The sequence below is a fragment of the Sinocyclocheilus grahami genome, unplaced genomic scaffold (assembly GCF_001515645.1).
Source record: "Sinocyclocheilus grahami isolate Dianchi unplaced genomic scaffold, SAMN03320097.WGS_v1.1 scaffold403.1, whole genome shotgun sequence".
Classification (NCBI taxonomy): Eukaryota; Metazoa; Chordata; class Actinopteri; order Cypriniformes; family Cyprinidae; genus Sinocyclocheilus; species Sinocyclocheilus grahami.
In genome coordinates, this window is record NW_015505582.1 from 129,121 (window position 1) to 145,322 (window position 16,202).

At 36.3% G+C, this 16,202-nt stretch overlaps 1 protein-coding gene across 1 annotated transcript in view; it reads left to right on the top strand.

Moving 5' to 3' along the window:
* LOC107550623 (dmX-like protein 2) overlaps positions 1-14,951 on the top strand; it is a 78,680-nt gene extending 63,729 nt beyond the window's left edge. Inside the window, exons 28-36 of the mRNA XM_016231950.1 lie at positions 4,962-5,083; positions 5,165-5,303; positions 7,099-7,159; positions 7,241-7,368; positions 8,103-8,180; positions 8,402-8,493; positions 8,578-8,630; positions 10,026-10,243; positions 13,396-14,951. Coding sequence (XP_016087436.1) covers positions 4,962-5,083; positions 5,165-5,303; positions 7,099-7,159; positions 7,241-7,368; positions 8,103-8,180; positions 8,402-8,493; positions 8,578-8,630; positions 10,026-10,243; positions 13,396-13,605 — 1,101 coding nt within the window. The 3' untranslated portion in view covers positions 13,606-14,951. The remainder of the gene's footprint in view (positions 1-4,961; positions 5,084-5,164; positions 5,304-7,098; positions 7,160-7,240; positions 7,369-8,102; positions 8,181-8,401; positions 8,494-8,577; positions 8,631-10,025; positions 10,244-13,395) is intronic.
* Positions 14,952-16,202: the final 1,251 nt, after the last annotated feature.

Here is a 16,202-nt window from a genome sequence, read left to right on the forward strand (position 1 = left end):
TGTCAGCAGGTTGAAGCGACCCCAATAAGTGATATCGTTCCACCAGGAGGGAACAGTTAATGTAAAAGTCCTTGAAAGTGATTTTGTGCCTCTTTGAGATGGCACAATAATACGCCGTTCACTTGCTTCTAGAGGGCACATAACTCTGTAATGAATTTAGGTAAATGGGTGCAGAGCCAGTGGTGGTTTTGTAGGCAAACATTAATGCCTTGAATTTTATGCGAGCAGCTACTGGTAGCCAGTGCAAATTGATGAACAGAGGTGTGACATGCGTTCTTTTCGGCTCATTAAAGATTAATCTTGCAGCGGCATTTTGGATTAATTGTAGAGGTTTGATAGAAGTGGCTGGAAGACCTGCCAAGAGAGCATTGCAATAGTCCAGCCTGGATAGAACAAGAGCTTGAACAAGGAGATGTGTTGCATGTTCTGAAAGAAAGGGCATGATCTTCCTAATGTTGTATAAAGCAAATCTGCAGGACCAGGCAGTTTTAGCAATGTGGTCTGAGAAATTCAGCTTATTATCAATCACAACTCCATGGTTTCTAGTTGTTTTTGAAGGAGTTATGGTTGATGAGCCTAACTGGACGGTGATAAAGTGATGGGTTTGTAGAAACCTCAAGCAGTTACTTGATACTACTTATAAATACTTGATTCTGATTGGTCATTCGCGACATTGTGAGGTGTGTTATTACCTGATAACAGCCGTCATCAGTAGCAATGCCAAATAACACACCGGTCTGTCAGGAAAACAGGTAAATTTAGCTCAAATGGAATTCATTTTAATTTTTATAGGGAATTTTGACAGAATCACTGTTCTATGGCTGATCAACTGAGTCGGCCAGCGTTACACTGAACGGGCCATATAGCATCAACTCTGCAACGGATATGAATATCCAAAAGTATAGTGAAAACACACACAGTAAGTAGATCGGCAGTTTAAGACATTAACTTGTAAGCACAAAAAAACATGACACTTCACTTTTCAATACAAAACAAGACTTTGTTGGACAATTATAAGACATAAACTAATCTAACACAAACACATGCACTCACACATTCACACAAGTTGCAGAAACAGAGAAAGTAAGGGAAGAAGTTGTAAGTGAACATGTGAAATCCCCAGTTTTTAGCAATATGTGCAATTGCTTAGACCTGAACAACCATCAATTATTAGATTAACCCTCACATTGAGTTTTCAATGAGGCTATGATACTTTATATTAAATGCACCAGTTTAGAATCTGGAGGCATTGCCTGTGTTAGGAGATTCCCCTTGTTGTTGTGTGGGGTTTCCCAGGTTGTTGATTCACTGGAGGTCTAGTAGCATCTGGAGTGACGTCTTGGGGAAGCCAACCGTTGGGCATTGGCTGAAGGATGGGTGTGGAATCTTGGGCTGGTTGAAGTTTTGGCAGCGGGCACAGATGAGGTCGGATTCAAAGACATGTCTTTATGGCAACACTTAACTCAAAACACGAAACTATCAAGGGAAAAGAAAAGAAACTAAAGTAAAAAAGAAAGAAAGAAAGAAGGGTGTGATGAGACTAGATGGCTTTATCTCCACATGATAGTAGAGGAGCAGCAGGCAAGCAGGCCAGGAAGCCCGCTGAAAGAGCGCTTGAAGAATGCAAAGCTTAAAAGCAAAAGCAGTGTCAAAAAGGCAAAAAAAAAAAAGCAGTGGCAAAAGCAAAATGTGTTTGTGTCCTGAGTTTTTAAACTCTGTGTTGGACACATCCCAAATGGTGTCTTGACCAATTAGACATTGTCTTAGCTTAGGGTATTGCTATGTTTCTCCTCATACATACATCGTGTTATCTTGTTAGTCACATGGTCTGAATTTTCCCACTCTTGCAGAGTATAATTTAACCATGATTTCTATAATAAGAATATGATACAGTTTACATGAATTGACTGATAGAAAAGTTTTAAGGAAGAATTTTCAAACACACATACCAAACTCGAATATAATAGTTATTCAAAGGACATAAAAAAAAAAAGCAGTGGCAAAAGCAAAATGTGTTTGTGTCCTGAGTTTTTAAACTCTGTGTTGGACACATCCCAAATGGTGTCTTGACCAATTAGACATTGTCTTAGCTTAGGGTATTGCTATGTTTCTCCTCATACATACATCGTGTTATCTTGTTAGTCACATGGTCTGAATTTTCCCACTCTTGCAGAGTATAATTTAACCATGATTTCTATAATAAGAATATGATACAGTTTACATGAATTGACTGATAGGAATAAGAATTTTCAAACACACATACCAAACTCGAATATAATAGTTATTCAAAGGACATATACAGTATCTCACAGAAGTGAGTACACCCCTCACATTTTTGTAAATATTTTATTATACCTTTTCATGTGACAACACTGAAGAAATGACACTGCTACAATGTAAAGCAGTGAGTGTACAGCTTGTATAACAATGTAAATTTGCTGTCCCCTCAAAATAACTCAACACACAGCCATTAATGTCTAAACCGCTGGCCACAAAAGTGAGTACACCCCTAAGTGAAAATGTCCAAATTGGGCCCAATTAGCCATTTTCTCTCCCCGGTGTCATGTGACTCATTAGTGTTACAAGGTCTCAGGTGTGAATGGGGAGCAGGTGTGTTAAATTTGGTGTTATCACTCTCACTCTGTCATACTGGTCACTGGAAGTTCAACATGTCACCTCGTGGCAAAAAAACTCTCTGAGGATCTGAAAAAAATAATTGTTGCTCTACATAAAGATGGCGTAGGCTATAAGAAGATTGCCAAGACCCTGAAACTGAGCTGCAGCACGGTGGCCAAGACCATACAGCAGTTTAACAGGACAGGTGCCACTCCAGGCCTCGCCATGGTCGACCAAAGAAGTTGAGTGCACGTGCTCAGCGTCATATCCAGAGATTGTGTTTGGGAAATAGACGTATGTGTGCTGCCAGCATTGCTGCAGAGGTTGAAGGGGTGGGGGGTCAGCCTGTCAGTGCTCAGACCATATGCCACACACTGCATCAAATTGGTCTGCATGGCTGTCGTCCCAGAAGGAAGCCTCTTCTAAAGATGATGCACAAGAAAGCCCGCAAACAATTTGCTGAAGATAAGCCGACTAAGGACATGGATTACTGGAACCATGTCCTGTGGTCTAATGAGACCAAGATAAACTTATTTGGTTCAGATGGTGTCAAGCGTGTGTGGTGGCAACCAGGTGAGGAGTACAAAGACAAGTGTGTCTTGCCTACAGTCAAGCATGGTGGTGGGATTGTCATGGTCTGGGGCTGAGTGCTGCCGGCACTGGGGAGCTACAGTTCATAAAGGGAACCATGAATGCCAACATGTACTGTGACATACTGAAGCAGAGCAAGCTCTGGTGAACGCCATGCCCAAGAGGGTTAAGGCAGTGCTGGAAAATAATGGTGGCCACACAAAATATTGACACTTTGGGCCCAATTTGAACATTTTCACTTAGGGGTGTACTCATTTTTGTGGCCAGCCGTTTAGACATTAATGACTGTGTGTTGAGTTATTTTGAGGGGACAGCAAATGTACACTGTTATACAAGCTGTACACTCACTGTTTTACATTGTAGCAAAGTGTCATTTCTTCAGTGTTGTCACATGAAAAGATATAATAAAATATTTACAAAAATGTGAGGGGTGTACTCGCTTCTGTTAGATACTGTATGAGTTATTAGAACATAATAGTCAAATGTGTGGGTTACATACATGATATGGAGTTATGCAAGGGACTGATATTCATTTAGAAGTAATTTTAGCATCATTTTGATGCATTTATATATGTAAAAGACAGTCTCTGTGCCGTTCTGTGAGTGTGAGGATGTGTTCTGTGAGCAACAAAAGGTCTAGAAGGAGTCTAAGTCTGGTCTTTGTCCTGAGTGACATGAAAAGATTCCCGGGAAGTCTTAACTCATGATTTTCCTCATGGTTTTACTCGTGATGGTCATGATGTGTTGTCTTTTCGACCATTAATATTGGGTTACTCGGTCGCTTCTGTTAGATACTGTATGAGTTATTAGAACATAATAGTCAAATGTGTGGGTTACATACATGATATGGAGTTATGCAAGGGACTGATATTCATTTAGAAGTAATTTTAGCATCATTTTGATGCATTTATATATGTAAAAGACAGTCTCTGTGCCGTTCTGTGAGTGTGAGGATGTGTTCTGTGAGCAACAAAAGGTCTAGAAGGAGTCTAAGTCTGGTCTTTGTCCTGAGTGAGGGAAAACCAATCCCGGGAAGTCTTAACTCATGATTTTCCTCATGGTTTTACTCGTGATGGTCATGATGTGTTGTCTTTTCGACCATTAATATTGGGTTACTCGGCCCAAATTTGACAATCTCCTTCCTGAGTTGGAATTATCAATAAGTGTTCTTTTGATTTAACGTTGCAAGCTGTTTAAATCTGCTAGTTAGGTTTGCTGGCTCCCCAGGGTATCTGACGGCCGTCCATGTTGTTCGGGGCCTCTTTGTGGAATTTGGCTCTTTGTGTTGTTTCAACACTGTTCTGATCGAATCTTAAATTGTCTGATTCACTCTGATATCCCACAGCTCATCCGGGTATTTGAGGCCAGCGCTTCTTTCACATCTCATATCACATTAGTTTTAATCAAACGCAACTGCTATCAGCTTCAATTATCGACTGTATTTACTGTAAAATGAAACCGGAGGACTTCAGTGTCAATAGTAGGCCTGTGGTACTAGTTGAAGTGTCCAGAATGATTGTTTTGTACATTGTAATAAATAAACATGCAAGATTTAAAAAAAAATACTGCATTTATTGTTTTACATTTGTTTCTGAATGTATTAAAATGCGACTTATACACAGATGTGACTTTTTTTCTGTCAACAATGCAATGTTCTTTTAAATTCTACATACTGCAGTAAACTCTTTATTTCAAAATAATAATAATAATGTTTTAACATCCTTTTTAATTTGTGTTTGTGTTCATTCTCTAAGGCTAACACTAATGAAATAGTGCTGGCGTCTACTCATGATGTCCAGGAAGTGGACGTGTCCTCACTGCTCGCAGCTCAGCCTTACACCTGGATCGGAGAGGAATTTGACAAGGAGTCTCGCAGGTTTGTCACCTGTCTGTGTGTGTTTGAATCATTCAGCTCACAGATTTGATTACTGTGAAATTCCTTGTATTCTCTGTGTAGCTCTGATGATGTGGATTACCGCTCGTCTCACACCAACATCGCCCAGACTAGTGCCGGTCCCTTTGCCCCCCAACAAATGGCAGCATCATCCTCCATGCCATGGCTGGGCAGCGGACAGACCAGCATGGGTGCCAGTGTGGTAAGTTAGTCAGACTGTTTTCTGTAATGTGAATAAAGTTAGCATATCAACTTGTAAAATGAAATCACAGGTATAAAAAAAATGGGAAAATGTATTGTTTTATTTTTTTTTTTGACCTCGTTCTAATATTTTAGAAAGTGATGCCACTTACACGTTTACATAAAAAATTTTTTTGAGAATGATAAAATGCAGCATTCAATTAAATGTGACAAGTTGACAAGTTATTTTAGTCAACTGAAACCTATGAAAGTCCAGATTTATTTATTTTTTTAATCTAAGATAAAATCTTAAATATATTTTTAATGGAAATAACTATGTATTATATAAAATCATGTTGTATTATAATATTAGATGTTAACCTTTTTTTGTTTTGTTTTTTACTATGAAATAGCCTTGTAAGCTGGTAAACAAACAAAATGTATTTTGCTACAAAATGACAAAATATATAAAAGGCTTATTGAAACAGTATTATGTCATGATGTCTCAGAACACATTAAAAATGAGGGATTTTTAAAAAAACCTGTGAATAAAAATAGCATTTTAAGTTTTAGACACATTTGCTAAAGGAATGCTAAATTATTAAATGACAATCTTTTTCTTTTTTTTTCACTAATCAAATAAGCAATTTTGTGACATTTGTACATCTGTGGCCATCTTTTGTACAGTTGGTCAGATATTCTTGCTTCCACTGGGGTACAAGATGCTCTTTAGATGATTCTCAAATCATCCTGGAAAACATGATCATCAGGTTTTGTTCATGCAGCTTCGGTATTACTGTCATAACAGGAAGAAGAAACAAACCAAATACTCAAAGAAACGTTCAAATTCATGTTCATTTTTAATTAAACTTAATTAAACTTTACTGAAATAGTTGTAATGTACAGGATTGTATTAAATTCAGGAAAACACTACTAGTGGTCTCAGATTTTGGACCCCACTGTGCATATGCACACATTGAATCCGGTTCATGATGGTCACATTCCCACAGAGCTGCACCCGCAAATGAAGTCAAGTCAAGTCAAGTCACCTTTATTTATATAGCGCTTTTAACAATACAGATTGTGACAAAGCAACTGAACAGCATTAATTAGGAAAATAGTGTCAATAATGCAAAATGACAATAGTAAACACTCATTTTTCAGTTAAAGACAGTTCATCATTGAATTCAGTGATGTCAAGATGAAGAGCAGCTTCTGAAGTGTTTTATTTTGGCTGCTATCAGCAGAACACAAACAGTGAGTCGTGGTCTCAACAGAGCTCTTGATGAGTCTGTATCGAGCTGATAAGAGCGTTTGGAGGTAGTGGAGTATACCGCAGACCGTTCCGAGTGGCCCAAGGTACAGACCTGCGTCATCACATCAAGCTCCACTCTTGTTCTCATTCACGGCTGATAAAGATGACACTGTGGAGTTGGGGAAGCTACTTTCAAACGGGTTTTCCAAGCTCTACATGCTGCAGACAAATTATCGTTTTGATTGTGTAGTTAGCTTTACTACAACGAGTAGCAAAAGATCTGGTACCATGGTACAGGGATGAGATCAGATGGTAAAGATACTGTCATTGATTTACATATTTTATGGGTCGTTTGAAATGAACGGTCCAAGCAAAGCTTTCACTAAATCATACTATAGAATACTGTAAATTGTACTGCATATTGTACTGTAAAATATGAAGAAACTGCAAGCATCTCAGTGTTGTGTGTTGTGTGAGTTTGAGAGAACAGACTTTCATGAGTTTAACTGTGTGTGTGTGTGTGTGTGTGTGTGTGTGTGTGTGTGTGTGTGATTTCTGACAGATCATGAAGAGGAACCTGAATAACGTGAAGAGAATGACATCTCATCCCATCTATCAGTACTGTGAGTGTCTCTTATTTCACACACAAACACTGTGTAGGGTTTTGATGAAACTCCTGTTTGACTTCTTTGACATGTTTTCAGATATGACGGGTGCTCAGGACGGCAGTGTGAGGATGTTTGAGTGGAATCGTCCACAGCAGCTCATCTGTTTCAGACAGGCCGGAAACGCTCGAGTCACACGCCTCTATTTCAACTCACAGGGCAACAAGGTATTGAAGCAGTCATTACCAAAATCATTAAACCTCATAACCACGTGATAACCAAGCCATACACCATTGTTCAAAAATTTGGGTCAGTAAGTTTTTAAATAAATACTTTCAATTCAGCAAGGATGCATTAAAGTGCTCAAAATTGACAGTTGGGACATTTATATTGTTAAAAATATTTATATTTAAAAAAAAAAAATACTGTTCGTTTGAACTTTTTATGAATCAAAGAATCCTGAGAAAAAAAATGATCACACTTTCTACAGAAATATGAAGTGGTTTTTTCCATTCATATTAATTAAAAAAAAATAAGATTTCTTGAGCACCAAATCAGTCTGTTAGATCCTGAAAGATCACGTGACACTGAAGACTGCTGAAAATACAGCTTTGTCATCACAGGAATAAATTACATTTTAAAACACAAAAGCATATTAAAATAGAAGTTGTTAATTATGCATTGAAAAGGCTTTTGACCTTTGGTAAGTTTTACTTATGTAGTGTATAATAATTTCCAGGCTCATTTTGTGTCTGTTCATATGCTGTTGACTTCATAGAATAGAGCGAGTATGTCAGTTGTCTGTGGTGTTATATAATAAGTCCAGTACAGTAGCACATCTGTTCAGAAAAGGTCATCCTGTTGTGTCTTCTGTCCTTTATATGAATCATTATGCAATATACAGCTGAAAATATTGTCTGTGCCTTTAAATATCTCCTATATTCGTGCTGTCTGTCTGCAGTGTGGTGTTGCAGATGGCGAGGGCTTTTTGAGCCTCTGGCAAGTCAATCAGACCTCCTCAAACCCCAAACCTTATTTGGTAAGACCTTTATCTTTGTACCGCACAGGCCTTCCATTACTGACGGTCACAAACTGCCCTCATAGTGTGACTGAACAGTGTGATTGAAGTAGATATAATATCAAAGCATGTGGCATCTGCAAACAGATGATAAAAACGAACTTTACTATTAAATACATGTTTGATAATGCAGAGTCACTGTATAATATGAAATAATAAGCATCTCTGCGTGTCCGTCTCAGAGCTGGCAGTGTCACAGTAAAAGCTGCTGTGATTTCGCCTTCATTACGTCCTCCAGTCTGATTGCCACAGCAGGACAGTCTAACGATGGCAGGTCAGTTAAATTATTTATTTGACTGTCATATAGAAACAGGTTTTATGGATTGATTTTAAGGAAATGTTTCGCTTTCTTCCACAGGAATGTTTGTTTATGGGACACTCTGATCTCTCCAAGTAACTCTATGATACACGGTGAGTCCACAGACTCTTAAGGGAAGATGTTTTTAAAAAATAATAAAAATATGTTGAATAAGTGATTTAGTATTATTTCATTTTTATATTAATTAATTTATTTTTTATTTAATTTGTGTTAGCTTATGATGTCATTGTTTGTACAAAAAAAGTTTAGTTTTTCATGAACATTTTCCACACTCATTCGTTCATCTAAATACTGAATGGGTGTTCATGTGTGGGTAGTCATATGTTAATGTTCTAATGGTGGCGACAACATTATCATGAATATTTCTAAATGTGTTGTTTTAAAGCTTAGTTTTAATAAATGGTCTGGATGGACTGAGGATGGAATATTTTAATACTATGTCTACATAGTACCACAGACATTTCCAAGAGCAAGAATGGGCCCATTTTCCATTAATATGTTTGTTGAAGATTACTTTTATTGCTAGTTATATACAATTATATGTACCGTCATTTAAGCTTTACAGGGTTCTTGTGGGTCCTTTAAAAGTCTTAAATTCAGTTTGATCAGGTTTAAGGTCATAAAAGTCTTAAATATCATAAATGGTATATCAATAGTCTTATTTATTTTAAGAGCACTTCAATAGGTTGACTAAAAAATGGGAATCGTGGTATGGCCTAATGTGATTATTAAACTTCAAAGGCGATTATTTAATGAAATGTGAGCGCTGCACGTTCAAAGTCAAAAAGCGGCACTGTTGCGTATTTATGGGCTTGCATATTCAGAGCAGTTTGTAATCAGTAAATACCATCCATTTATCCATAAGAGATTGTTTATGCTCTAACTTTGATGAATTATGACAATGTTTACTTTGTTTTTTACGTTTGTTTGTTTTTCTTTAATGTTGTAGAATGTCATAAGAGTGCAATATTTTATCACCCTCGTTTTTTTTTTTTTAATGAGCAGGTGCAAGTAGTAAAGCATAGATTTTCAAAATAAGTTTGTTTTTTCTTCTTCGTTTTTTCTGGATATTATTGGCATTTTGGCTGCCCTATCACAATAAAGAAGGGAAAGGCAAAGACCAGCTTTTAACACATTAAATATTTAGATTTTACTGATATTGTACAATAATCTTTTTATTGATTTGTGTTGTTGTTGTTGTTGTTGTTGTTATTTTAAACATTATCATATCAGCAAAATCAAATATCGATCGACCAGTAATTTGTGTGTTAATATATTAGTACATAAACCAATTTTTAAACATATTTAACTTGTTTAACCCTGTTTTGCAGTTGAATATGTAAAAGAATCCGAGATGCATGATTTATTTTGAGATTGAATGGGTTTGTTCTGTTTGAATGTGATATTAATTTTAGAAAAAGTTTTTAAAAAGTCTTAAATTTGATCAAAAAAAGTCTGCTTTTATTCTGCTATCTTTCTATATCCAGCGTTCCAGTGCCATGAGAACGGCGCAACGGTTCTTCAATATGCTCCTAAACAGCAGCTAATCATCACGGGCGGCCGGAAGGGATTCGTCTGTATTTTTGACATCCGTCAGAGACAGCTACTCCACACATTCCAGGCACATGATTCAGCCATCAAAGCGATGGCCATGGACTCCACTGAAGACTTCTTCGTCACCGGCTCAGCCGAAGGGAACATGAAGGTATATTCCCCTAAAATGACACACTTCATCTTAAACATCTCCTGTTGCTGTTATGTGGATATTTATGCTAAAAACATAAAAAGCAAAGTGACATTAAAAAACATATTTAAAAAAAAAATATTGATAACTCCAAAAAAGAAATAATTAGACTGAATTTAAAGTATCGCCAAACGACAGAATTTTTTATTTTTTCTCACCAAGTCAGTGCTAAAAGCTCCTCCTTCACTAGCATGTGTGAAAACTGCAACAAGTAAGCAATACATCCACCTTTTATCTTCAAGCAAATGACAAGCTAGCAAGCGGTTCATTTTGTGATGTTTTTTCTACTGCTCACTATCAATAGATTCTCTAAAATTGTTTGTAATTATTTGTTAAATGTGTGTAATTAATAATAATAATAATAATGCGATCACATTTTTAGGATAAAAAAAGTTTCAGCTTTTAAATGGGAGGAGAAATGCTTCTCATATCTTTTTGTTGTTGAAGGCTGTGTGTCAAATTAGACTTTCATCTGTCATTTGATAAAAAAACTGGGAAGATGTGTAAAAAATGTCAGACAACCTGAATGAAATTAGAATTGTTCTATTCAGCCTATGCCAATAGTGTTCATGCCTATACTAAAACATTTCAGTGTTTGTTTTTAAGGACATTTCTTTTTACCTATAGTATATGATAAACAATTTTGATAATGTGTTGGATCACCTCATGCTTATAACGGTATCTAGAGAGCATGGTGGTCTATTGCAGATATAATAGTAGTGTACAAAATACACTTTAATGATAGCAATTGAGATGTATGCTGAATTGCTGAAAGGTTTCAAAATATTTTTAAAAATGCACACGATATTTTACTGTATTTGCAGTATGCAAGTCTGCTTGCTTTTGGAACTGACACAAGGCAGTTCACTTCTTCTAACCTGTCACTAACCTAACAGCATTCAATAATCTCAAATAGGTAACAATGTGTTAGTCCATCAACCTGGCTATATATCTACAGTATAACTAATATATAGTGATGCTCCGAAATTTTCGACAATCAATAATATTCAACCAAAAAAATGAATTATGGGTTTAAGCCATAACAGTGGTGATATTTAATTAGCGCTTCTCCTATGGTGTGTTTTTACTGTGTTAGTAGCTGCGTTTCCATCCACCTATTTTTATGCGCATTTTGGAATTTCGCATTAAAAAAACGCTGGATGGAAACGCCAAGATGCGCATAAATTCTAAAAATGAGTAGGATAAACTTTTTAACCGATAAGAAAAAATGCGCATAAACTACGATGGAAACACATTTACCGAATAAATTCCTCCATGCAAATCAAAAAAGCCATGTGACTTTGCGCTATGAGACGGGATAACTTGACAAGCAGCGGACAGATCTCATTCACAGCATCTATATGTTGTTATGGTCATTCTGAAATGCCTGAGCAAAGTCTGTCATCAAAGTATTTCGACTGCGTTCCCATATGATAACTCCAAAAAAGAAATAATTAGACTGAATTTAAAGTATCGCCAAACGACAGAATTTTTTATTTTTTCTCACCAAGTCAGTGCTAAAAGCTCCTCCTTCACTAGCATGTGTGAAAACTGCAACAAGTAAGCAATACATCCACCTTTTATCTTCAAGCAAATGACAAGCTAGCAAGCGGTTCATTTTGTGATGTTTTTTCTACTGCTCACTATCAATAGATTCTCTAAAATTGTTTGTAATTATTTGTTAAATGTGTGTAATTAATAATAATAATAATAATGCGATCACATTTTTAGGATAAAAAAAGTTTCAGCTTTTAAATGGGAGGAGAAATGCTTCTCATATCTTTTTGTTGTTGAAGGCTGTGTGTCAAATTAGACTTTCATCTGTCATTTGATAAAAAAACTGGGAAGATGTGTAAAAAATGTCAGACAACCTGAATGAAATTAGAATTGTTCTATTCAGCCTATGCCAATAGTGTTCATGCCTATACTAAAACATTTCAGTGTTTGTTTTTAAGGACATTTCTTTTTACCTATAGTATATGATAAACAATTTTGATAATGTGTTGGATCACCTCATGCTTATAACGGTATCTAGAGAGCATGGTGGTCTATTGCAGATATAATAGTAGTGTACAAAATACACTTTAATGATAGCAATTGAGATGTATGCTGAATTGCTGAAAGGTTTCAAAATATTTTTAAAAATGCACACGATATTTTACTGTATTTGCAGTATGCAAGTCTGCTTGCTTTTGGAACTGACACAAGGCAGTTCACTTCTTCTAACCTGTCACTAACCTAACAGCATTCAATAATCTCAAATAGGTAACAATGTGTTAGTCCATCAACCTGGCTATATATCTACAGTATAACTAATATATAGTGATGCTCCGAAATTTTCGACAATCAATAATATTCAACCAAAAAAATGAATTATGGGTTTAAGCCATAACAGTGGTGATATTTAATTAGCGCTTCTCCTATGGTGTGTTTTTACTGTGTTAGTAGCTGCGTTTCCATCCACCTATTTTTATGCGCATTTTGGAATTTCGCATTAAAAAAACGCTGGATGGAAACGCCAAGATGCGCATAAATTCTAAAAATGAGTAGGATAAACTTTTTAACCGATAAGAAAAAATGCGCATAAACTACGATGGAAACACATTTACCGAATAAATTCCTCCATGCAAATCAAAAAAGCCATGTGACTTTGCGCTATGAGACGGGATAACTTGACAAGCAGCGGACAGATCTCATTCACAGCATCTATATGTTGTTATGGTCATTCTGAAATGCCTGAGCAAAGTCTGTCATCAAAGTATTTCGACTGCGTTCCCATACAGCAGCATCCACCTCCGAAAGCATTGACAGCATTTATTGTGTTAAGTCTGCTCGCTCTGAGGTGCAAGTAGTTTATATCATATTGAAAATTATTATATTCAGTGGCTTCTCCTATATTCTTAGTGATATTTAGTGCCACAGTTTACTAGGAAATGACGATTTTGTTCTCTTGTCTGTACATTTCAGTTTTTTATTTGAATGTTGCTTAAATACATTGAATTGATTAATTGATTTAAAAAACGTTATTTTCGGTTTTGTTTTTTAAACTTCTGGTGTAAAAAAAGAAATGTTTGCGCATCATTTCTAATAACTGCATTCCTGTTCTGGTTCAGGTCTGGAAGTTGGCGGGTCACGGTCTCATGCACTCCTTTAGCACCGAGCACGCTAAACAGTCCATATTCCGAAACATCGGCGCCGGCGTGATGAAAATCGAAACCTGCCCAGGCAACCGGATCTTCACCTGCGGAGCCGACGGGACCCTGAAAATGAGGGTCCTTCCCGACCGCTACAACATTCCGGCCAGTATATTCCAGATCCTCTAACACCGGAGCGGCCGTAGAACACTAATGCTTTCATCGGCACCTCCACGTTCCCTTAGCTGTGAATTGTAACAAATATCTCGCGCTGCAGAATATCTTTACCACCCTGCCCCACAAAAGACGTTGGAAAACACGCATGAGGTCCCTCAATTCTAACGATCGACTACTGTAATTTCTGGAGACGAATCCAGATAACGTGTTGGTAGGAAAGCCGTATGCATGAGCTGTTTGAATCATCGCACTCCATTCCCAGGTTATTGGTCGTGCTCTGTAAAAGTGCTCAAAGCTCCATTTTTAAGTGTGTATGTGTGTGTGTCTTCATTCTGTGCCCATTGTAGCATCTAAAAACCACCACTGTGCTTCTGATATCAGTGTAAGTCCAGTTGTTGGATTATGTTTTTACTGTTCATTTTCTCCTTCGCTGCTAATGTATTTGCAGAGTGTAAAAATGGCAGAGTACCCTGGCAGCCCGGCGGTTGCGCCGTGGCCCCAGAGACACACCCCCTCCCTTCCACACGCACACGCTGCTGACACGCTTGTTTCCGTAGCAGCCAAACAGCTAAACATTCCACGCAAGACGACGATGCTTGCTCCTGGAAATGACGTGTTTGACCTTTTCATCTCTCAAGCCCTGAAATTCTCACTTTGAACTTTTTTGCACAAAATATTTGTTCGTTTGTTTGCTCGTTTTAGTTTCGTTTGTTCTTTTTCAAATTCTTATTTATATTAAATTTTAGGAATGCACGGGATGTTTTAGATGTCTGGGACAAAGTGCAACACTGAATAGGTTTGTGGTTTATGTATTTATTTTTTTTTCATGTTTTATCTATTCTAAATATTTGCACTCAGATCTGGGGAAACAATAACACTCTTATGTTACACGTGATAAAAGCTCTATTAGAGGAAACTGTTATTTACTAATGAATGTCTGGCTTTGTGTGGCCGAGTAGTAAAAAGTGGAAATAGTTTTAAATTAATAAATATATATATATATATAAATATAAAAATGATTTATGACAATAGCTTGTACAAACAAAATAACGCTTTTAGTTTCTTTTTTGATTTTATCATAACTGCTGGAATAGTCGTATATTTGGTTTGATGTATGTGGTATTTATTAAAATCATATTTGTGTTTCTGTCTGATTTGCTGGGCACCATGTCAACTGTACGTATTTTAAATGTTCAACCGATGGTCTGATGTGTATTTATTGAACAGCCTGATCTGTCTGCGTGTGTGAAAATGCAAACCCCCAAAACACTGGTTGATATTTCTGAAGGAACAGGTAGTTCTGTCATGGTCAAAGTTTTATCTTTGTAAGTTGAATAAATTCTTTTTATTTGAATCAAGTCATTTCACTTTTACTGTTTCAACTCCACATCTTTATATTAAAATGTTTCAGGGTTTATTTCAGGATTCCCAAGCATTTGTAGCTACATAAACATGCATGCAATATAAATAAAACAACATCTGGCAAATATATTTTGTGTCTTAAACATACTAGCAGTCTAACACAATATAACATGAAGTCAACAAAAAAATCAAAGTTCACCTTAAATTAATGCACATACCTAATCTTATTGTGTAGGGTTTTTGAGTGACGTTATCTTGAAAAGTCTTAATGAATTGATGCTGTGAAATAAAATAGCAATGACAGCAATGGTTAAGTATACGAAGTTACTAAATTCTTGTAATGCACATAGAAATAACATTTATTATTTACATGCATTTGGCCTCATTCATAAAACAAGAGGAGAAAGAATTTCTGTGTAAATTTAGTAAAACCATATTTATGTAAAGTATATTTATAACAATGGTTTTATGAACAGTTTGCACAAAAATTAGCTCTGCTCGTGCTGCATGAATTAATAAATATTCATTTAAAATGCATGTTAGCTGAAAAACAAAAATGCGACATAAAATTTAAAATCATACCAAAAAATAAAATATTACCCCAAATTGCATTTGGACACTCAATTCAGATTTAAAAATGCATTACATTAGATAAAAAATTTCAAATCAAGCGCATGTATTTTAAGGAAAGAAAGGGCAAACTCACTTTTCAAACTAAACATTTTACAAAACATGTTTGTAAGGCTTTGAAGGATAAACTGAAACAGTTGCGCTCTACTCTACAAAATTGTATTAGAATTGATTTATTCAATTGACCCTTCTCAGGCTTTAAACATTGCTAGTAAAAATTTTGCAATTGCGCGCGTTTGAGTAGTGTGCAGGATTTATTTAGTTTATTTTTTCCAAGCTTAGTTTTGATTAGACACTATTCCCCCGGTTTCACAGACGAGGCTTAAGCCTATCCCAGACTAAAATGCATGTCTGGGCTGTTTTTCCTGAAAGGACATGTTTTGTCTCAGGATGCACACCAGTAATGTTATTTTCTAAGGCAGGTTTATAAAAGATGCTTAAATGTCCTAATTGAACTGTGGCTTAATCCTGGTTTAACCTAAGCCCTGTCTGTGAAACCAGGCCTGTATTTTCTATTTAGGCTTTAAATGATTCAAATGTATCAACTTGAATAGAACTGATTTCATACAACAACGAAAAAAATACAAATAAATCAGTTGAATAAAAGCTGTTTGTTT